The sequence below is a fragment of the Bison bison genome, unplaced genomic scaffold (assembly GCF_000754665.1).
Source record: "Bison bison bison isolate TAMUID 2011002044 unplaced genomic scaffold, Bison_UMD1.0 scf7180017864063, whole genome shotgun sequence".
NCBI classification, from domain to species: Eukaryota; Metazoa; Chordata; class Mammalia; order Artiodactyla; family Bovidae; genus Bison; species Bison bison.
Genome location: NW_011494635.1, coordinates 14,152,921 through 14,175,422, shown reverse-complemented (window position 1 = coordinate 14,175,422; position 22,502 = coordinate 14,152,921). Strand labels below are relative to the sequence as shown.

Here is a 22,502-nt window from a genome sequence, read left to right as displayed (position 1 = left end):
TATATTTAAAATGAATAACCAACAAGGAACAACTGAGAACTCTGCTCACGGTTATATGGCAGCCTGGATGGGAGGAGAGTTCAAGGGAGAAGGGATACATGTATATGTTTATATATGGCTGAGTCCCTTTGCTGTTCACCTGAAACTATCACAATATTTTTAATTGGCTATACCCCAATGAAAGCGAAAGTGAAATTTGCCCAGTTGTGCCAGCTCTTTGTGATTCCATGTCACAAAGGCTCTATACAGTCCATGGAATTCTCCAGGCCAGACTACTGGAGTGGGTACCCTTTCCTTTCTCCAGGGGATCTTCCTAACCCAATAAAATACCCCAACAGAAAAGTTTAAAAATAAAAAAATACATGTGCAAAGAAGTAATGGAAGTAAATTTTAAAAAAGGAAGGGATGTTCTCTGTGAGAAGAGTTCTAAAACATTGGCAAGTGAGTCAAGTCACAAGAATTTAGACGTCAGGGTAGAAAACATGGTTATGTGTCCTGAACCCATGCTGGATTCTTGTTATCCAACTGACTCCATGTATGCTCACAGGGCACTCTGACTTTGAGGGGAAGGTGCTCTGGCTGTCAGTAGCCTGACTCAAATCTGTCTTAGCTCTTTTCCTTCACTGGATATCTGCCACCTGTGCCCAAGACTGGGCTGACACAGCAGACACGGAGCAGACCTAACGACAGCAGTCTGTGCCCTGCAGGATGGCCAGCAACAACCAGGGCAGCACGAGCGAGGGGGAGAGTGATAACTTCACATTCAGCTTCAAGATGTTCACCAGCTGGGACTACCTGATTGGGAATTCAGAGACCGCTGACAACAAATATGCCTCCATCACCACCAGCTTCAAGGTAGTCACCTCAGGGCCGTTCCCACTTCCTGGGGAACTCTGAGTCCCTCCGGTCACTGGGAGAGTTCTCCCAGCCGGGGCATGGGAAACAAGATCCCCAATTAGTTTGTGGTAAGAGCTTTCCCTGAAGTGGGAGCCTAGCTCTCAAGCCTTCAAGAAAGAATGCTCATGGGTGGTACTCACCATCTGTTTCTTAATATGGTTGAGAATCATGGATGCTGGGCCCTGCCTCTTTCCTCTCAGAACTGCTTTCTGCAGGAGGAAGTGAAAGGACTCACTTGGGGCAGCTGTTCTCAATTTTTACACATATTTGCATGATCTGAGGCGCTTGAAAAAATCTTCTGGGCCCCACCCCCAGAGATTCTCATATAATGGGTCTAGGGTGGGGTCCTGGCATTGGTTTTTTTAAAAAACTTCCCCAGGCAACTAGAACACCCACAGAGAGTTGAGAACCCTGGTTTGGGGGTGTGGGAATAAAGGAATCAGTTAAATGTATAATTCCACACTCAATTATCTTATTAATTTGCTCGCAAGAGAGATGTGAGGTGGCCTACAGAATAAAGAACAAAAACAAGCCTGAGGGTAAGCAGCTGGAATGAAGGGGGAAGCACTGCACATCTCAGTTTTTCCCTCCATGACCGTGTATACCACTCAGGGTACCACTCAGTGTTCTTTACTTTTAACTGAAGTATATTTGATTTACAACGTTGTGTTAGTTTCTGTTGTACAGCAAAATGATTCAATTATATGTATATATATTCATTTTCATATTCTTTTCCATTATAGGTTATTACAAGATATTGAATATGATTCCCTATGCTATACAGTAGGACCTTGCTGTTTATCTATTTTATATATAACGGTAGTTTGCATCTACCAGTCCCAAACTCCTAATTTATCCCCCTGCTATCTCCTTTAGTAAACATAAGTTTGTTTTCTAAGTCTATGCGTCTGTTTCAGTTTTGAGGAAAAAAAAGTTTATTTTTATCATTTTTTAGACTCCACATATAAACAGTATCATGACATTTGTCTGTCTCTGATTTACTTCACTTTCTATGATAATCTCTGGATCCATCCATGTTGCTGCAAAAGGCACTATTTCATTCTTTTTTATGGCTTTTTAAATTTTCATCCTTTTTAATATATAATTTTTCATATGTACCACATCTTCTTTTTTCATTCATCTGTGAATGGATTCTTAGGTTGCTTTCTTGTCTTCGCTGTTGTAAATAGTGCTGCTTGGAACATCGGGATGCTTATATCTTTTTGAATTAGAGTTTTCATGTTTTCCAAATATATGCCCAAGATTGGGATTGCTGGATCATGTGGTAGTTCTACTTTAGTTTTACTGTTCTCCATAGTGACAGCTCCCAGGTAGCCAATGCAGGAGACATAAGAAATGTGGGTTTGATCCCAGCGTCAGGAAGAGCCCCTGGAGGAGGACATGGCAACCCACTCCAGTATTCTTGCCTGGAGAATCCCTTGCACAGAGGAGCCTGGAGGGCTACAGTCCATAGAATCACAAAGAGTCGGGCACGACTGAAGTAACTTAGCGTGCATGCATATAGTGGCTGCAACCACTTACATTCCCACCAACAGTGTAGGAGGGTTCCCTTTTCTCCACATCCTCTCCAAAATTTGTTATTTTCTCCCATTCTGTAGGTTGTCTTTTTTTTTTTATGGTTTCCTTTGCTGTGCAAAAGCTTATAAGTTTGATTAGGCCCCATTTATTTATTTTTGTTTTGTTATTTTTATTGCCTTAAGAGAAGGAAGGAGATTTTTCAATCAACTAACAGTTATTGTGTTCAGGTTCAGCTTCAACTAACTCATCAGGCAGTTAAAATACATTAATGCACACAGTTCTCACAACATGTGCCCTGTTATATAAGTATATTATTTTGGCTTTTAACATATTCAGAGGAGAAGCCTTCTCCTTCCTAGATGTTCAAAGTGCTTCATAGGCATTGACCTGCTTTGCCTCTCTCTAGTAGTCCTGGAGGAAGGGTCAAAAACCCTGTTGATCCCTACCCTGCCCTTAGATGCTCCATCACAGGCTCCCCATTGCTGTGGATGGGAGAACTGAGCCAGCTCCCTGCTCCAACAACTGTCAAACCTAGAGGACTCTGGGGCTCATGACTCAAGCCCTGTCCCTGGTGGGTTTACCTGCCTTCTGCAAGCAACAACTGGTATCAGTGGGCAGCAGTCCATTCTCCTCCCAGAAGGGCCAAGAGAGAGGAGAGGGAAGAAGACAAGACCATCAAGCACTGCTGTGGTGTAGATCTGACCCCTGTAAGGTCCTGGAGTAACAAAGTCTGACTGATCAGACAGGGGAAGCATTGGACTATCAAGAACTCTGAATGGTTTCAAAGAAGACATACAGATGGCCAGCAGGCACATGAAAAGATGTTCAACATTGCTAATTAATAGAGAAATGCAAATCAAAACTACAATGAGGTGTCACCTCACACCAGTTAGAGTGGTCATCATGAAAAAAATCTACAAATAACAAATGCTGGAGAGGGTATGGAGAAAAGGGAACCCTCCTTCACTGTTGGTAGGGATGTTAGTTGGTATAGCCACTATTGAAAACAGTATAGATGTTCCTCAGAAAACTGAAAGTAGAATTACGATATGATCCAGCATCCCACTCCTGGCCGTATAGCCAGACAAAACTATAATTCAAAACGATACATGCACTACTGTGTTCATAGAAGCACTATTCACATTAGCCAATATATGGAAACATCTAAATGTCCAACTATAGGTGAATGGATAAAGAAGATGTAATATATACACATACTACTTGGTCATAAAAAAGAATGAAATAATGCCATTTGCAGCAACATGGATGCAACTAGAGATTATCACACTAAGTCAAGTCAGAAAGAGAAAAATACCGTATGAGATCTCTTATATGTGGAGTCTAAAATATGACACAGATGAACCTACCTATGAAACAGAAACCGACTCACAGACGTGGAGAACAGACTCGTGGCTCCAAGGGGGAGGGGGCTGGGGGAGGGGTAGAGTAGGGGTTCAGGTTTAGCAGATGTAAGCCTTTATATATGGAATAGATAAACAACAAGGTCCTACTGTATAGCCTAGAGAACTATATGCAATTTCCTGTGATAAACAATATTGGAAAGAATGTTTTTCTAAAAAGGAATGTATACATATTTAACTGAATCACTTTGGTGTGCAGTTGTAATTAATACAACATTGTAGATTATATTCAACTTTGAAAAAGTAAAGAAAGATCTCCTTCCAGGACTTTTGTGTCCAGGGGACCTCGTTTTCCACCCTTATTCTGCCACATACTAATTGTGCCACATTCTAATTTCACATACGATAAAAAACGTACTAATGCAGGGTATAAGTTTAATAATAAAAAATCTATTGTATTTGTATACACTAGCAGCAAACAATTAGAAAGCAATTTCATTCCATTTATAATAAAATGACACAAAGTACAATAAAATGACATAAAGTATAAAAAATTCCAAGGAATGGATTTCACACACCAAAAAAAGTGTGCAAAGCTGCCTACACCAAAAAAGTATAAAACATTGCTGAAAGGAATTAATAAACTCTAAATAAATGGAAAAATATACCATGCCCATGGATTAGAACAGGGATCAACAAACTATAGCCCTGGGTCCAAATCCAGCCTGCTGTCTATTTTTATAAATAAGATTTTATTGAAATAAAGTCATGCCAATTTATTATATATTGTCTATAGTTGCTTTCATGCTACAGCAACACAGTTAAGTAGTTATGAAAGACACCATGTGGCCTGCAAAACCAAAACTATTCACTTTCTGATTTTTTTATAGAAAAAAGTTTGGCCAGAACTTTTTTATAGAAAAAGCCAGCCCCTGGCTTGGAAGACTCGATATTTTAAGATTCAATTTTAATCTATTTGATCTGTAGATTTAAAACAATCCCAATGGCTTAGAAAAATCTCTCTGGGCATTAGTATCTATAATTTGGGTAATAACAGTAACTACAGTTGGTTTGTTATTGGGACTAAGAAGAATAATGCATGGAAAGCATTTAGCACTGCAGCTGACATACAGTAAGTTTCCAATAAATCTAAGCTTTTGTCATTACATGTACCGAAATAGCAGTAACAACAAAAAATGTAATTTTTTAAGATTCCTTTTTTTCCTTCCAGTTCTATTGGAATACAATTGAAAGACAGCACTGTATAAGTTTAGGTTGTACAGCATAATGCTTTGACTTACATCATGAAATGATTAACACAATAAGTTTAGTGAACATCCATCATCTCATATAGATACAAAATTAAAGAAAAAAATTTTCATTGTAATGAGAACTTAGGATTTACTCTCTTAACAACTTTCATATATAATACACAGTAGTGTTAATTAGGTTCATCATGTTGTACTTTGGGACTTCTTTATCTTATAACAAGAAGTTTGTATCTTTTGACTACCTTCATCCAGTTCTCCCTCTGCCTCCAACCCCTATCTCTGGTAACCACAAATCTGATCTCTTTTTCTATAAGTTTGTTTGTTTGTTTAAATATAACTGACCTACAATTCAGTGTTACTTCTTCTTGTACAGCATAGTGATTCAATATTTCTATACAATTCAAAATGGTCACCGTGGTAAGTCTAGTCATAATATGTCACCAAAGATATTTGTACATTTTGTACATTTGTACATTTCATACTCATGACTCACTTATTTTGCAAGTGGAGGTTTGTGCCTCTTAATCTCCCTCACCTATTCAAAGTATATTTTCTTAAAGAACTAACTCCCACGAGACAGCAGTGCTCTCTACCACCCCAATTATTTAATTTCTGAAAATATAAAAAGTAGTCATCTCAGGAACCGAACGACAATTCCTTGTTATAATTCACATTTCATTTTCACCATCCAGGAGTCAATAGTGGATGAACAAGAGAGTAACAAAGAAGAAAATGTCCATCTGACAAGATTTCTCCGTGTCCTGGCCAACTTTCTCATCATCTGCTGCTTGTGTGGAAGTGGGTACCTCATTTACTTTGTGGTGAAGCGATCCCAGGAATTTTCCAAAATGCAGAATGTCAGCTGGTATGAAAGAAATGAGGTAAGATGCTATACCTGCTGAAGTGAATATCCTGAAATTACCCTGTTCCTATGCCATTCATCTGGACCGTGGGACTTATTTTAAAAAGTGAAATTACATTGCTTTCAAGCCAAGTAACATGAACATCTTGAACAGTCACCTGTTATTAGGCTTTCATAGCTGGATAAAGCTGGATTCAATTAACATGTCAATCAGCTAAGTAGCCAGTTGTCATAACATGAATTTTTTAAAAAGATGGTCCTTTCCTCAGGTCTCTACAGAACCGTAGATCATAAGTCAGTTGTCTAGTACTGCATGGGTGTGATTCTGGGCTGCCTTTCTGTTCCACAGGTCTATTTGTTTATTCCTGCACTAATAACATATTGATAAACTGTGACTCTATAGTATGTCACTGACAGAGTGAGTTCTCTCATCAAGATTGACAATAAAACATATTAAGGTTTTATTGTGATTATGTTGAACCTATAAATCTCAGGAATTTGACATCTGTGGTAGTTGGAAAAAATGGCTACAAGTTCTTCCCATCCTTATATGCACATTTTTTTTTGAAATGTGATTTTATAGCCCCTCCCATGAAGACGTGAAATCTGTTTCCCAACACCTTGCCTTAGTCAGTGAACAATAACAACCATGATACAGTTCAGTTCAGTTCAGTTGCTCAGTCACGACCAACTCTGCAACCCCGTGGACTGCAGCATGCCAGGCCTCCCTGTCCATCACCACCTCCCACAGTTTACTCAAACTCATGTCCATCAAGTTGGTGATGCCATCCAACCATCTCATCCTCTGTCATCCCCTTCTCCTCTTGCCTTCAATATTTCCCAGCATCAGGGTCTTTTCCAATGAGTCAGTTCTTCTCATCAAGTGGCCAAAGTATTGGAGTTTCAGCTTCAGCATCACTCCTTCCAATGAATATTCAGGACTGGTTTCCTTTAGGATGGACTGGTTTGATCTCCTTGCAGTCCAAGTGGCTCTCAAGTCTTCTCCAACACCACAGTTAAAAACATCAATTCTTTGGCGCTCAGCTTTCTTTATAGTCCAACTCTCACATCCATACATGACTACTGGAAAAACCATAGCCTTGACTAGACAGACTTTTGTTGGCAAAGTAACGTCTCTGCTTCTTAATATGCTGTCTAGTTTGGTCATAACTTTCCTTCCAAGGAGTAAGCGTCTTTTGATTTCATGGCTGCAGTCACCATCTGCAGTGATTTCAGATCCCAGAAAAATAAAGTCTGACACTGTTTCCACTGTTTCCCCATCGATTTGCCATGAAGTGATGGGACTAGATGCCATGATCTTAGTTTTCTGAATGTTGAGCTGTAGGCCAACTTTTTCACTCTCCTCTTTCACTTTCATCAAGAGGCTCTTTAGTTCTTCTTACTTTCTGCTATAAGGGTGGTGTCATCTGCATATCTGAGGTTTTTGATATTTCTCCCGACAATCCTGATTCCAGCTTGTGCTTCTTCCAGCCCAGCATTTCTCATGATGTACTATACATATAAGTTAAATAAGCAGGGTGACAATATACACCTTTGAGGTACTCCTTTTCCTATTTGGAACCAATCTGTTGTTCCATGTCCAGTTCTAACTGTTGCTTCCTGACCTGCATACAGGTTTCTCAAGAGGCGGGTCAGGTGATCTGGGATTCCCATCTCTTTCAGAATTTTCCACAGTTTATTGTGATCCACACAGTCAAAGGCTTTGGCATAGTCAATAAAGCAGAAATAGATGTTTTTCTGGAACTCTCTTGCTTTTTTAATGATCCAGCAAATGTGGGCAATTTGATCTCTGGTTCCTCTGCCTTTTGAAAACCAGCTTGAACATCTGGAACTTCACGGTTCATGTATTGTTGAAGCCTGGCCTGGAGAATTTTGAGCATTACTTTACTAGCGTGTGAGATGAGTGCAATTGTGCGGTAGTTTGAGCATTCTTTGGCATTGCTTTTCTTTGGGGTTGGAATGAAAACTGACTTTTTCAGTCCTGTGGCCACTGCTGAGTTTTCCAAATTTGCTGGCACATTGAGTGCAGTACTTTCACAGCATCATCTTTCAGGATTTGAAATAGCTCAACTGGAATTCCATCACCTCCACTAGCTTTGTTCGTAGTGATGCTTCCTAAGGCCCACTTGACTTCACATTCCAGGATGTCTGGCTCTAGGTGAGTGATCACACCATCATGATTATCTGGGTCATGAAGATCTTTTTTGTAAAGTTCTTGTGTGTATTCTTGCCACCTCTTCTTAATATCTTCTGCTTCTGTTAGGTCCATACCATTTCTGTCCTTTATCGAGCCCATCTTTGCATGAAATGTTCCCTTGGTATCTCTAATTTTCTGGAAGAGATCTCTAGTCTTTCCCATTCTATTGTTTTCCTCTATTTCTTTGCATTGATCGCTGAGGAAGGCTTTCTTATCTCTCCTTGCTATTGTTTGGAACTCTGCATTCAAATGGGTATATCTTTCCTTTTCTCCTTTGCTTTTTGCTTCTCTTCTTTTCGTAGCTGTTTGTAAGGCCTCCTCAGACAGCCATTTTACTTTTTTTTTCTTGGGGATGGTCTTGATACCTGTCTCCTGTACAATGTCACAAATCTCCATCCATAGTTCATCAAGAACTCTGTCTATCAGATCTAGTCCCTTAAATCTATTTCTCATTTCCACTGTATAATCATAAGGGATTTGATTTAGGTCATACCTGAATGGTCTAGTGGTTTTCCCTACTTTCTTCAATTTAAGTCTGAATTTGGCAATAAAGAGTTCATGATCTGAGCCACAGTCAGCTCCTGGTCTTGTTTCTGCTGACTGTATAGAGCTTCTCCATCTTTGGCTGCAAAGAATACAATCAGTCTGGTTTTGGTGTTGACCATCTGGTGATGTCCATGTGTAGAGTCTTCTCTTGTGTTGTTGGAAGAGGGTGTTTGCTATGACCAGTGTGTTTTCTTGGCAAAATTCTATTAGCCTTTGCCCTGCTTTATTCTGTACTCCAAGGCCAAATTTGCCTGTTACTCCAGGTGTTTCTGGACTTCCTACTTTTGCATTCCAGTCCTCTATAATGAAAGGACATCTTTTTGGGGTGTTAGTTCTAGAAGGTATTGTATGTCTTCATAGAACCGTTCAACTTCAGCTTCTTCAGCATTAATGGTCAGGGCATAGACTTGGATTACCATGATACTGAATGGTTTGCCTTGGAAATGAACAGCGATCATTCTGTCATTTTTGAGATTGCATCCAAGTACTGCATTTCAGACTCTTTTGTTGACTTTGATGGCTACTCCATTTCTTGTAAGGGATTCTTGCCCACAGTAGTAGATATAAGGGTCATCTCAGTTAAATTCACCCATTCCAGTCCATTTTAGTTCACTGATTCCTAAAATGTCAATGTCCACTCTTGCCATCTCCTGTTTGACCACTTCCAATTTGCCTTGATTCATGGACCTAACAGTCCATATTCCTATGCAATATTGCTCTTTACAGCATCAGGCCTTGCTTCCGTCACCATGATACAAGCAGACTTGAAAAGTGCTTGTGTTTTGGAACTTGCTTTCTTGGGAACCTGAAATATCCATCATGTGGATGATGCCAGGCTGGCCTCCTAAATGATGAGAGACACATGGCCCAATTTTCTCATCACCCTAGGTGATTAGCAGATCCACCACCAGATGTATAAATGAAAACATCAGCCATCAGCTGACTATAGATATTAATACATGAATGAACCCAGGTGAGACAAGCAGAAGAACCACCTTGCTAAGCCCAGAAAATATTACTGACCCAAAGAAGAAAGAATCTTCCTCCCATCATAAGGCAAGAAAGGATAAAAAAGGAAATGTGGAACTGGCAGGACAAATATAAAGCAGAAAATCAGATAGACTTAAATATAAATGTATCAGTGATTTCAATGAATGTGAATGAATGAAAGCTATAGCTCAAAGTCAGTGATAATCAGATTGAGTTTTTTTTAAATTATATTTACACTTAATGTCTAAAACACTAAGTTATGAGAGGAATACAAAGATGCTCAAGATGAATTCTGCCTTTAATGGAATTGCCAATCTCCTCAGGAAGCAGGTTTGGCAAGAATAAACTTTGGCACAACCAGTAATAGGCAGGAAGAATGTGATCAAATAAGATGTTTTGCATTTCAGATGTGTGACAGGTGGGAAAGCCCATGTGAGCCAGAGAGACTGGGGGATATTATGGCAAAGGCAGGAATCAAGCTGAGCATCAGACAAACGTTAGAGAAGGGCCTTGGTGGATGTGATGCCAGGATGGCTTTCTAGGTGGGAAGAACTGCATGAGCAGGGCTGGAGGAATGAAGGTCATGAGAAGCCAACCCAAAGGTCAGTGTGAGAGGGTGGAGGGGAGTGAGCCACAGTCCAGAAGAGCTGATCAACTGCACTTTGATCAGCAGTTCAGGATACTCTCCACTAGGTGGGCAGAATCAGTGGCAGAGAGAATGTTCTACTGTGGCTGGCAGTTCCATTATTTGAGTCAGGATTTTCCCAAAGTTGAAGCCAAAATTTAGTTCTTACCGGTTCTGTGCTGTCGGCTTATGACTTATCCCCTGATTCTTACAACGAAGTCCACCATCACCATTTTACACACAAAGAAACAAGAAGCTCAGAGAAATTATGTAACTTTCTCTAAATTACAAAGCCAGCAAGCAATAGAGCAGGGGCCAAAACCCAGAGAGCTGACCCCAAAGGTCACACCCCACACCACATACCTCTACTGTTGGTTTTGTTCCATGATTTCAGCTTCTGGTCTTCCATTCTCCTGAGATGAGATGACTCTTAATGATACACAACTTTTACCAAACACAAAGCACTGTCCCATGTGTTAATTCATTTCCTTCTCAAAGATGGCTATTTTTATCAATGCTGCTGGTAACAATCATTGTGACAAGCAGTCCCAGGGCATATTGGTTCCTATGTCAGGGTCACACAGCAAGTTGTGGAGACCCCAGGTGGGGCTTTTCTAGAGGCAGAGGAGGGGGCAGGCAACCGGGAGATGGAGATGCATGACCCTGAGGGTACAGAGGCGGTGGACAACCAAGTGACATTGATGACAAGCTAGCCCAGCTCTCCTGACTTCCAGGTAGAAATTGTGATGTCTCTGCTTGGGATGTTTTGTCCCCCTCTGTTTGAAACTATTGCCGCCCTGGAGAATTACCACCCACGCATTGGATTGAAGTGGCAGCTGGGGCGCATCTTTGCACTCTTCCTGGGAAACCTCTACACCTTTCTCTTGGCCCTGATGGATGACATCCAGCTGAAGGTAGAGACCACAAACTTCTTCCCAATTCCTAGTATCCACCATGTTGCTTTTTTAAATATAATAATTTCCTTGTGTATGATTTATATTAAATAAATTTTAGAAAGGTCAGAAAAATAAAATGAAGAAAAAATGTCACCAGATTCCTATGATCCAACTGTTAACATTTTGCTTCAGTTTTTTACTGTCTTTTTCGTAGGCTATCTTTTTTCACATCCTCCTCAGTCCTTTGATAACCTTAATATTTTGTCTGCAGCCTTTCCAATACTGTTTCTTAGCTGCCATATGTTTACTAGCTGACAAGTGTCCATTGAAATGATAAGTGATGGTTGAGTTACCCTTTCATCCCTGCTCACTAGTTATGGCGCACCCACCAAGTCAGGCCTTGGGGGTACAGCAGACAGCAAGACACAGTCCTGTTCCAGGGGAGACAGACTCATTCATCACAGCACTCTGGGCCAGGTGCTTCAGTGGGGGTGAGCCCAGGGCAGCAGGACAGTGCACAGGAGGGGCTGCAGACCCCACCATGAGGGATCTTAGCGGACACTGGAAAAAATCAGAGGAAAGAGCTTATGCAAATAGAGAACTGTGAATTACCTGAACAAGTGCATGAGGGGCAGGAAGTGAAAGATGAAACTGGACAAGGGTCAGATGGTGATGCTCCTCTTTCCCATGCCTCCCTCCTCATGAATTTTCCTGAGATTAACAAGAAGCTGCTGGAAGATTCTAAGCATAGTAGTGACTGGATCTGGCCCTTGCCTGCCCTCCATCTGCATCTCTCACTTCCCTCCTACCCTAATAAACTGTCTCACCCTTCTGAGCTCAGATTTCCTCCTCTCTTGCCTCACTCTCCCCTCTCCTCCCCGTGTTTGACTAGTTGAGTTATCCTTCTGCAGTTTGGCTCAGATGTCCCCACCTCCAGGAAAGAGCCCCATGGTCTGAAGTGGATTTCCTCAGTCCCCAGAGAAAATTTCCCACAGCTTTTATCACTCTGTTCTGCAAGTGTCTGTTCATCTCTCTCACTTACTACTAGACTGAGGAAGTGTAAGTATCATTTTCTAGACTGGCAATTTTCTGAGGTAAACTCTGTTCATTTCTATGTCACTCTTGTGTCTCCATTGCCTTATATGCCCAGAATAAATTAATCTCAAAATAAGAATGTATACTTGGATGGATGAGTAATAACTTAAAGAAGAAAAATTCCTGGAAAAGACCCAGGGACTTCAGCCAGTTGCCCCCGCCTCTTCTCTATAGATTGAAAGGCTGGGGAGGGCAGTTCTGGAGAGACCCTGTTAAGGGATAGGGCAGAGGCTAGATGGTAGGGTTGTGGCATATGCTGGCTTGAATTGTTCTTTCTGTAGAAACTGTTGAACCTTCCCTGGCTCTTTCCAACCCCACATCTCCATCTTCCCTTCTAGCTTTCTAATGAAGAGACGATAAAGAACATCACTCACTGGACTCTGTTTCACTACTACAACTCCTCAGGTTGGAATGAGAGTGTCCCCCAGCCCCCCCTGCACCCTGCAGATGTGCCCCGGGGTTCTTGCTGGGAGACGGCTGTGGGCATTGTGAGTAATTACGCTCTCCTGATAAGATGGTCCCTATTCTCAGTTCTTTGTTATCCCTTCCTTGATGTTTCCATGTCTCCAAAATATCAAGCCAGCATGTCTTAGGAAAGTTCCACCTTTTCACATTGCCCTTTTTCTCAGCGTCTCACACATTTCTCTATGTCTTCCATCTGCCAATCTATACCACTTGAATTTATTTAGAGTTTTACTGCAGATTTCACTAAAAGCCTGAGGTTCTCCACCTGGAAATCATAAATAGATAATCCTAAAAACTGGGTACAGGATTTTGTGTGTATATGCATCTGTGCATTTTTCTGTAAAGAGAATTAAAGGTTTTCATTAGAAAGTCAAAAATTAACAACAACCATTTCCGCTTACCCACTTTCACTACTGTCCTTGTACTTTCACGGTGCAGATTTCTAGGGCTAGTGTTCTTTGTTTTCACAGGCAGAAATCTGAAGTATTCACGGGTAACATAGGGATCAGCTGCCATCTCCTCCTCAGCTGCATCTCTTTGCATGGGGTTTCTATTCACCTGTCACTGCTGAATAATCTAATGCACCCCTAGAGCATTAGACAGAGAAGGCAATGGCACCCCACTCCAGTACTTTTGCCTAGAAAATCCCATGGACGGCGGAGCCTGGTAGGCTGCAGTCCATGGGGTCACTAAGAGTCGGACACGACTGAGCGACTTCACTTTCACTTTTCACTTTCATGCATTGGAGAAGGAAATGGCAACCCACTCCAAATGTTCTTGCCTGGAGAATCCCAGGGACGGGGGAGCCTGGTGGGCTTCCGTCTATGGGGTCGCACAGAGTCGGCCACGACTGAAGCGACTTAGCAGCAGCAGAGCTTTAGAAAATAATGTTTTTAACTGAGGGTAATGAAGTCCAGTGGAAGAGGGGATTAATCATACACCCTGACAAACACTGCCTGCAGGTCCAATAACAGATATTTTCCTGCTGCAGAGTCTGTTTCCCACAGGGTCCTGGGGGATTTTGTCTCTACTTGCTTCACGGAGGGCTAAGACTCACCACTTCTCATGTCCTCTGGTTCAGAGTACCCCATTCTCATCAAGTCCTCTTCATCTTTAATGTGAAGAGCAAGTCACATTTCTAAACCCATCACAGCTGTGTAACAGAGAAAGTCTTCACATGAGTAAAACCCACCCTCTTTGGAAGACAGAAGAGTTCATTACCTACATGATTCCTTTGGAATATTCTGCTGTAGAATTTCTCTTTTCCCACCTCACATCCTTGGAGGGCATCTCTCTTGACTCCTCCCTGAATGCCCATCACTGATTAAAGCTTGCTTCTTTCTGAGCTTGCTGGTGATGATAGGTTTGAAATGTTATGTCCTGCTTACCCATGTTCATCTCCACCCCAGGCCCCAGAGCATCACCTTGCACAGATGTGGAGACCAAATACAAGTTGGTTTGCCTTTTACTTAACAGCATTAGGATTGAGGAAAAACCATAAAAACTCATCAGCTGTTCATCCAGCAAACATTTATTAATCATCTTGGAAGACACAAAAATGAATAAAGCAGGCCCTATGCCCCTGGGAACTCCAAGTCTATTGGATGTCTTGAAGGCTTAATGATGTCTGGTAGATCTTTTCAACTTTTTAAAAAATTAATAAATTACATGTACTCTGCAAAGCAGAGAAAACTTTGTTTCTTTGCGTTGAGCTCTTATTCCATGTGCCTCTGTAAAAAACCTAGATTATTTTCTCTACATACCCCCCCCCCAAAAAAAAAAATCAATCAGCAGGGGGTGAAGAATGTCAGTGGCTGTCCCCAAGGACAGTGGTCAGATTCAGTCTTAGTTGGTACAGATGGTACTTCAGAGCAGGTGGGGGAAGCAAGGAGTAAGCCTTCAGATCTTTCATTTATGCAATAGTGCTGATAACTACCAAATACTGGGTGTTACCAACTGCCAGAAAATTTGTATGCATAATCATTAAGCTTCCCAATAAACTTGCAAGGTTAATGTCAACATCAAAATGTTCAGAGACTATTCAAAGCAATAAATTAGTAACTTGTAACTAACTTAACTGGAACCTGTAGTAAGCAGTTTTCAAAGCATGATGTCTTATCTGCACCACCATTCTGCTACTATCAATCAGAGAGTCACAAAAAGGAATATGGAGTTGGGGGGCATGGCATGGCTGCAGTCAGTTGGGAGAAGTGGGCATGGTCAAACCCTGACCACCCCCTTTCGCTTTGTTCCTTTTTGCAGGAATTCATGAGGCTGACAGTGTCCGACATGCTGGTAACGTATATCACCATCCTGCTGGGCGACTTCCTGCGGGCTTGTTTTGTCCGGTTCATGAACTACTGCTGGTGCTGGGACCTGGAGGCTGGATTTGTAGGTCACCATTTCCTGAACATTCTGCAGAAAGGCATTCCAACCATCCTCTCTGATATAGTTAGATGCATTCTATTATTCTGACATTTAGATGTTTAATGTCAATCTCCACTCTGTGAAGTAGTAAAGTATTTCATTTTTTTCTAGGCAAGTCACAAAATTCAATAGATAAAGAAGTTTTTTTTAATATTTTCAAATTTTAAATCCCCAAGATTTAACCTTCCTGTATTTGGATTTGGCATGTTTCCTCCTTTGATCCACACTCATGTGACCTTCCTTTTCTCTCTCCTCACTTTGTTTTCCTCTTCTCTCATTCCTGTCACTTTTTATCTCCATAGCTGGAAGACAAATCAGGAAGCAGGTTTAAACTGGCCTCACAAAGACCCCAGCTCCCCACTGAAGCTCCCCTGTGCTCACACACTTTGTATCCTTTCAAACAATTGACTAATCTCCAAAACTCTGAAAATCAGAGTCAGGTTGAAAATGTGAATCTGTCTGAGCTCACTACTTTCCAAGAGGAAGATGAGAAGGAGAAAAGAGAATTGGAGGAGTGATTGATTTATTTTGTTTGCTTTTAAAGCTTTCTTTACATTTGACTCCTCGTTTAATTATTTGCATTTTGTTATTTATTTTATTTACACTTTAGATTACTTGATCATAATTTCAAGATACATTTCTGATTAAAGCATTGATAAAACATTCTCTTAGGGGGTGTCCCAAGAACACACTGTCAACCTGCAGGCCCTAAATGGTAAAATTCTCTCTCATTTTTTTTAAATCTGACTACACCCTGTGGCTTGTGGAATCTTAGTTCTCTTACCAGGGATTGAACCTGGACCCCCAGCAGCAGAAGGAAGGAGCCCTAATCCCTGGACCACCATGGATTTTCCAAAAAAAAATCTCATTTTTTAAATTGAAGAAGACATTGAAGAATGCTTCAAGTTTGAGAAATTTAAAACTCTTTTTAGGGGGCTTCCCTGTTGGCTCAATGGTAAGGAATCTGCCTGCCAGTTCAGGACCACAGTTTCAATCCCTAGTCCAGGCAGATCCCACATGCCACAGGACAACTAAACCCGTGGTTCAACCACAAGTATTGAACCTGTGCTCTACTGAGCCTGTGAGTTGCAACTACCAAAGCCCAGGCACATTGCAAAGCCATGTGCTCTGCAACAAGAGAAACCACTGCAATGAGAAGCCCGCGCACTGCAACTGGAAAGTAGCCCCTGCTTGGCACAACCGAAGAGCAGCAACAAGCTCTCCACGAGCAGCAATGAAGACCCAGCACAGCCAAAAATAAATAAATAATAAATAAATCTTAAGGAAAAAAAAAAGCTCTTTTTAAAAAGTTGAAAACATGTTTAAGAAATAGAACCCTGAATCTGAGGTTCCTCTCTGCTCACCAGAGCAGGCTCTTTGGGGTGGAGTGGCTTGGTCGGTTGGCTGGTAGTGGGATCTGGCTGACACCACCTAACAGACTTTCTCTCTCTCTCCTCTTTCTCTCTTTCCCTCCAGCCCTCATATGCTGAGTTTGATATTAGTGGAAATGTGCTTGGTTTGATCTTCAACCAAGGAATGATCTGGTGAGTTATTCATTTCCTCTGGGCATCAGCTCATCTGGGAAGTCAAAAAGCTGGAATCCCAGGCTTAGCCTCTCAGTCAGCAGGAGAGAGGCTGGGCAAGTCATCTGGCCTCTCTGAGCTCCTTTCCTTCACTTGAGCAGGACTAGATTTGAACCAGGATGGTGTCTGGCCCACTCTGTTGCTACCATGTACATAGCAAGGTGAGAGAAGAGTGAAGGAGAGAGAAGGAAAAAAGGAAGAGGGAGGAAAGAGAGAGGAGAGAAGCAAGAAAGAAAAAAGGAAAAAGTAGGATGGGAAGGAAGGAAGAGAAAGAAAGGGAGGCAGGAGGAAGCGGTGGGGAGGAAAGATAGGAAAGAGGGAGACACATGAACTAAGGAAGCTGCCTGACTTCAGCCAAAGGCTTTCAAGTGTGTTAGTTGCTCAATCATGTCCGACTCTGTGACCCCATGAACTGTAGCCCACCAGACTCCTCTGTCCATGGGATTCTCCAGGCAAGAATACTGGAGTCGGTTGCCATTTCCTTCTCTGGGGGATCTTCCAGACCCAAGGATTGAACCTGGGTCTCCTGCATTGCAGGCAGTTTCTTTACCATCTGAGCCACCAGGGAACTGGGCAAAGGCTTCCACGGGCTCATTGCAAGCCAATATCCAATTCTTTTAATTTAAGGACTTCCGATACTTTTCTGATCAGCAGCGCAGTTTAATGGAGACCACAGAGTAACAGGAGGCCATGTAATTTGCTTCATGGCTGGAGGTGGGGCAGTGGTAAAATCCTGGCCAGAACCCAAGCCAGTAATGCTTAGAACATCCCTGTCCTGAGGAATGGATGGCTATGGCTTGGTGATAAATGTCCTGGCTAAGTGGGAGATCCCTTCCCTTGGGACCTACAGGGAAAGCAGCAAGGCCTCCTGCCCCTAGCCCATCAGCCCCATTTCCTTCTGCCGTCTTTCCCTGGCCTCTCCTGCTGTCTAGTCAACCAGGTGTGCCATCTCTGCCCTTCCAGGATGGGTTCCTTCTACGCCCCGGGACTGGTGGGCATTAATGTGCTGCGCCTGCTGACCTCCATGTATTTCCAGTGCTGGGCAGTGATGAGCAGCAACGTCCCCCACGAACGCGTGTTCAAGGCCTCCCGCTCCAACAACTTCTACATGGGCCTCCTGCTGCTGGTGCTCTTCCTCAGCCTCCTGCCCGTGGCCTACACCATCATGTCCCTTCCGCCCTCCTTCGACTGCGGGCCATTCAGGTGCACAGTCTCGGTTGGAGGGGAGCAGCTCCTTTCCTGGGGCAGTCTGCTCAGAGGTCTCAGGCCCAGAATTCCAGTTCTGATATCACATCAGCCTGCAAAAGGCCATGGAGTGGAGCTTTGGGCAAGTTATTAACACTGTCAACAGAGCTTTCTGCAGGATGGAGATGTTTTATGTCTGTGCTATCCAACATGGTAGCCACCAGCCACATCTGGCTGTGGAGCACTTGAAATGAGGACCAAGAAGTTCAAGTTCTAATTTTATTTCATTTTAATTAATTTTAATGTAAATAACCAGCAGTGGCTAATGGCTACCATATTTGTTATGGTATGGTTATAGTTCTCCAACTCATATTGGAAAGGGCAGTTCTAACTTTTTAACATATGGGTAATCTACTGCCCTGGATTACTTTAGGATGAGTTAACAGGGAGTATTCTGAAAATGAAATGACCATCCGTTTACAAGTGCCATTCAAATGTGAAGCAGCTGCCGAGACTCTTGACTGGGTCCCCATGCTCTACAGAGCACTATGGGCCAGACTAGGTTCAGAGACAGTATATAAAGAGATAATTATGTAAAGAGGTAGATGGAGAGGTAATGTGTATCTACTGCTCTGCTTCCAAATGCAACACCCTCTGAAAACAAAGCCCTTTCTTTCCTGTGTAAAAAAAGACTCTGTGGTTCAAGAGTTTGGGATGCTGCCCCTCTTATCAGCCACCTCCTTACTTAGAAATACGCAGTGCACACTCCTTTATTCAAGGCTCTGCAGTAACATGCAGGGAGATATGGTGTGCAAGCTGGTGCCTCTATCCCCACTAACCACAGACCCTTGCTTCACAGAACACAATCCAGGACCAGGAGGAGGGTGAGACAAGTAAGGTGCCCACCCTGCACTTTTTCAACCCCAAGGGCAGTACCTCCTTAAACTGTGCACCCCAAGGCCTCACCCACCTCACTCCAGTCCTGGCCCTGCCTGCTAACGTGGGTCCACATGCTTTGGGAAATGCTGAGCTGGAACTTAGTTTATAACAGACTGACGTTGAGAAAGCCTGTGGTTGTGCCCCACAGCAAGGGCCTGGAGTTCTGAGGAGTTCTTGGCAGGAAGGCTCACAGCAGAGTGTGATAGGGCTGAAAAGGGGTCCAGACAGAAGAAAAAGGGGGGCTGAATCCAGAGTGGAGCACCACACTGAGCCGTAGGAGGCCTACGTGCCAGGCTGAGGGACAACCTCAGCGGCAGAAGTGGCAGAAGCCTCTTTTGGCTTCTTCCTGAGCAAGGTTTGGAAGGCTGGGCTCTGGAAGTGAACTCTGGTGCCCCTTTTGCCAGACCGCCCACCTGTGCCAGGCAGGAGGTCAGTGAGTGGGCCCGCACCACGTCTGGCCCTCAGCACCTGCCCCACTCTTGCTTCATCTGCTTCCTGAGGCCCTTGACAGCCGACCCCCAGATGGCAGAGGAAGGGACCTGAAAATGGAGCCCAGGAGAACATATGGCTGCCACCTCCTTCCTATCCGTCTTCTGATCAAAACCCAGCAACAGCTAGAACATTCATCACAGCTGTTCTCTCACTTCCTTCAGTGAAAGTGAAAGTTGCTCAGTCCTGTCCGACTCTTTGTGACCCCGTGGACTATGCAGTCCATGGAATTCTCCAGGCCAGAATACTGGAGTGGATAGCCTTTCCTTTCTCCAGGGGATCTTCCCAACCCAGGGATTGAACCCAGGTCTCCTGCATCGTGGGTGGATTCTTTACCCGCTAAGCCACAAGGGAAGCCCAAGAATACTGGAGTGGGTAGCCTATCCCTTCTCCAGGGGATCTTCCCGACCCAAAAATCAAACCAGGGTCTCCTGCATTGCAGGGGGATTCTTTACCAACTGAGCCGTCAGGGAAGCCACTTGTTTCAGAGCTTTACTCAGTGGTCTCCTTTTCAGTGAGGCCTTCCCTAGAGATGGTAACTAAAATCACACATACACACACACACCCCTTATCATTACTTCTGATTATCACATCTCTTCATCAACATCTAGCACGCCACTCTTTTTCCTTTTTTAATCTTATTTGTTGCCCCCACCAGACCATAAGCTCCATGAAGGTGTAATTTTCTTTTTCTTCCTTTCTCCCTGGTTTACACCCAGTATCTAGGAGAAAACACCTGGTTTATGGTCAATGCTTGAACCAGCCCCTTCACCTTGCAGAAATTCACTTTTCCAGGGAGGGACTTAGGGTTTGGACCAAATCCAGGCAGGCAACATAAATGAGTGAGGTGGACAGCATTGTATAGCATGAAGTTAAAAGTAAGGGTTGGCAAACTACAACCATGGACCAAATCCAGACCACCCCTTGTTTTTGTAAATAAAGTTTTATTGGGACACAGCCTCATGCATTTGCTTGCATATAATCTATGGCTGCTTTCTAATTACAACAGCAGAATTTAAATAGCTCCAATAGAGACCACCTGGTTCACAAAGTCTAAAATCTTTTCAGAGAAAAACTGCCACCCCCATGATTTAGAGCATAGAGTCTAGAGCCTGGTCTGTTGTTTGCCAGCTGGGTCATCTTGAACAAGTTACACTGCAAGTTCATCATCTCTGAGATGGAAATAATGGTAGTGCCTCCTTCATAGGGTGGCTGTAAGGATTTAGTGGGCTATTATCTATTAAGTACTAGGAGAAGTATGCTAATCCATTGTAGGACATATATACAAGTTTGTTAGTTTCAGTCCTGCCCAAATCTGGGGTAGCTGGTAGTCATAACAATACTACGAGGTGGTGAGCATTATCTATACCAGGGATCAGCTAACTTTTTCTTTTAGAGCCTGAAAGTACATATTTTAGGCTTTGGGGATCAAGAGGCAAAAATCAAGACTATTATGTAGGTACTTATATAACAGGAGAGGAACAAACATCCACAAAGTTTTTATTGACAAAATTAAAAATATGATAATAATAGAGTATAAATTTTTGTAATACAGGGCTATGCATGAGAAGAATGGAATTCTTCTGAGGGAAAGGAGGTGATATTTCACACAATAGAAGTTCAAAGTTGCTATTCTCTATCGTCAAAAATTAGGGGATTCCTTGGTGGTCCAGTGGTTAAGACTGCACTTCTACTGCAGGGGGTGTGGATTCAATCCCTGGTTGGGGAACTAGGATCCCACAGGCCATGCGGCCAAAAAAAAAAGTCAATTGTCCTGCCCAGACTGCTGCCTTTGCTGCCTGGATCCACTTTAGTAACATGGCAACACATCTACCACCATAGGAAAAAAAATTGACACAAGCTTCTTTACTGCCAAGCCATTGAACTGCTGTGCAGTAGGACAAGTCAGGATATTCTGTTTCTATTTCTGATAAAAATTTACAAATATTAAAATGATTAAAAGTCATGAAAGAAAATGTTTACCATTGACATTGTTGATTCAGTTGTACACGATAGATTCAAATGTTTTCTGCAAATTACTTAGTGATGAATAAGAATAACCATAGTCTGCACAAACTGAAAATTTCACAAGCTATGTTAATTTGTTTAGTTGTGCCTTCTTCTTCACTGTATATAGTTTGACCATTGTCAGTTGTAGCACATCATAGCAGATTCTCCTTTATTTCAGTTGTGCTGAATCCCAGTCAATTCAGTTGTACTAAATCAGTGTTTTCTCAATTTCTTTGAGAAACTTTCACCCATATATGTCCTGCACAGAATACTCATGGGATTTAATTCTCCAGTCACCTTAGACTTGGCTTTAACTCCTCAAATAAATAACTGATCAATATCAGTTACATCTATTGACTCATCAAAAGCCAAGGAAAACCACTTGAGATCACTTGCCTTGTGTCTGAATAGGACATCATTCTCAATGTTTTCAACTCCTCAAGCAGCTGCTGCTGGTGGAAAATCTAAACATTTTATTTTCTCTGAATACATTTCTTTAGCTCCTACAATTTAATTACTTCATCACTGGTAAATGAGAAACATGATTTTGGAAACTAGAGGAAAGGGGATCCTTGTTGTACAGAGACAGAAAGCTTTAGCTAAACTATGTCCTTCCGTTACATGGAAAGATAAATTTGTAAATGATAAACTTGAATGTTTAGCTGAGGATGTTTTTTTCAAGATCAATCTTAGTAAAAACTATTTTTCTCTGTTTTTTAATTGAAGTATAGTTGATTTACAATATTGTGCCAATTTCTGTTGTACAGCATACATTCTTTTTTAAAATATTCTTTTCCATTATAATTTATCCCAGGAGATTGGATATACCTTCCTGTTCTATAAGTAGGACCTTGTTTATCCATTCTAAATGTAATAGCTTGCATCTCCTAACCGCAAACTCCCAATCCATCCATCCCCCAATCCCCGCTCCTTGTCAACCGCAAGTCTGTTTTCCGTGTCTGTGAGTCTGTTTCTGATTTGTGGATAAATCCATTTCTGTTATATTTTAGATTCCACGTATAAATGATATCATAGGATATTTCTCTTTCTGACTCACTTCACTTAATACGATAATCTCTAATTGTGTCCATGTTGCTGCAAATG

The 22,502-nt window shown here is 42.3% G+C and overlaps 1 protein-coding gene across 1 annotated transcript in view; it reads left to right on the top strand.

Annotated features, from left to right (window-relative positions):
• Positions 1-22,502, top strand: part of TMC2 (transmembrane channel-like 2) — a 100,204-nt gene that overhangs the window by 65,221 nt on the left and 12,481 nt on the right. Inside the window, exons 10-16 of the mRNA XM_010836515.1 lie at positions 708-855; positions 5,761-5,949; positions 11,044-11,223; positions 12,639-12,788; positions 15,028-15,156; positions 16,669-16,736; positions 17,739-17,978. Coding sequence (XP_010834817.1) covers positions 708-855; positions 5,761-5,949; positions 11,044-11,223; positions 12,639-12,788; positions 15,028-15,156; positions 16,669-16,736; positions 17,739-17,978 — 1,104 coding nt within the window. The remainder of the gene's footprint in view (positions 1-707; positions 856-5,760; positions 5,950-11,043; positions 11,224-12,638; positions 12,789-15,027; positions 15,157-16,668; positions 16,737-17,738; positions 17,979-22,502) is intronic.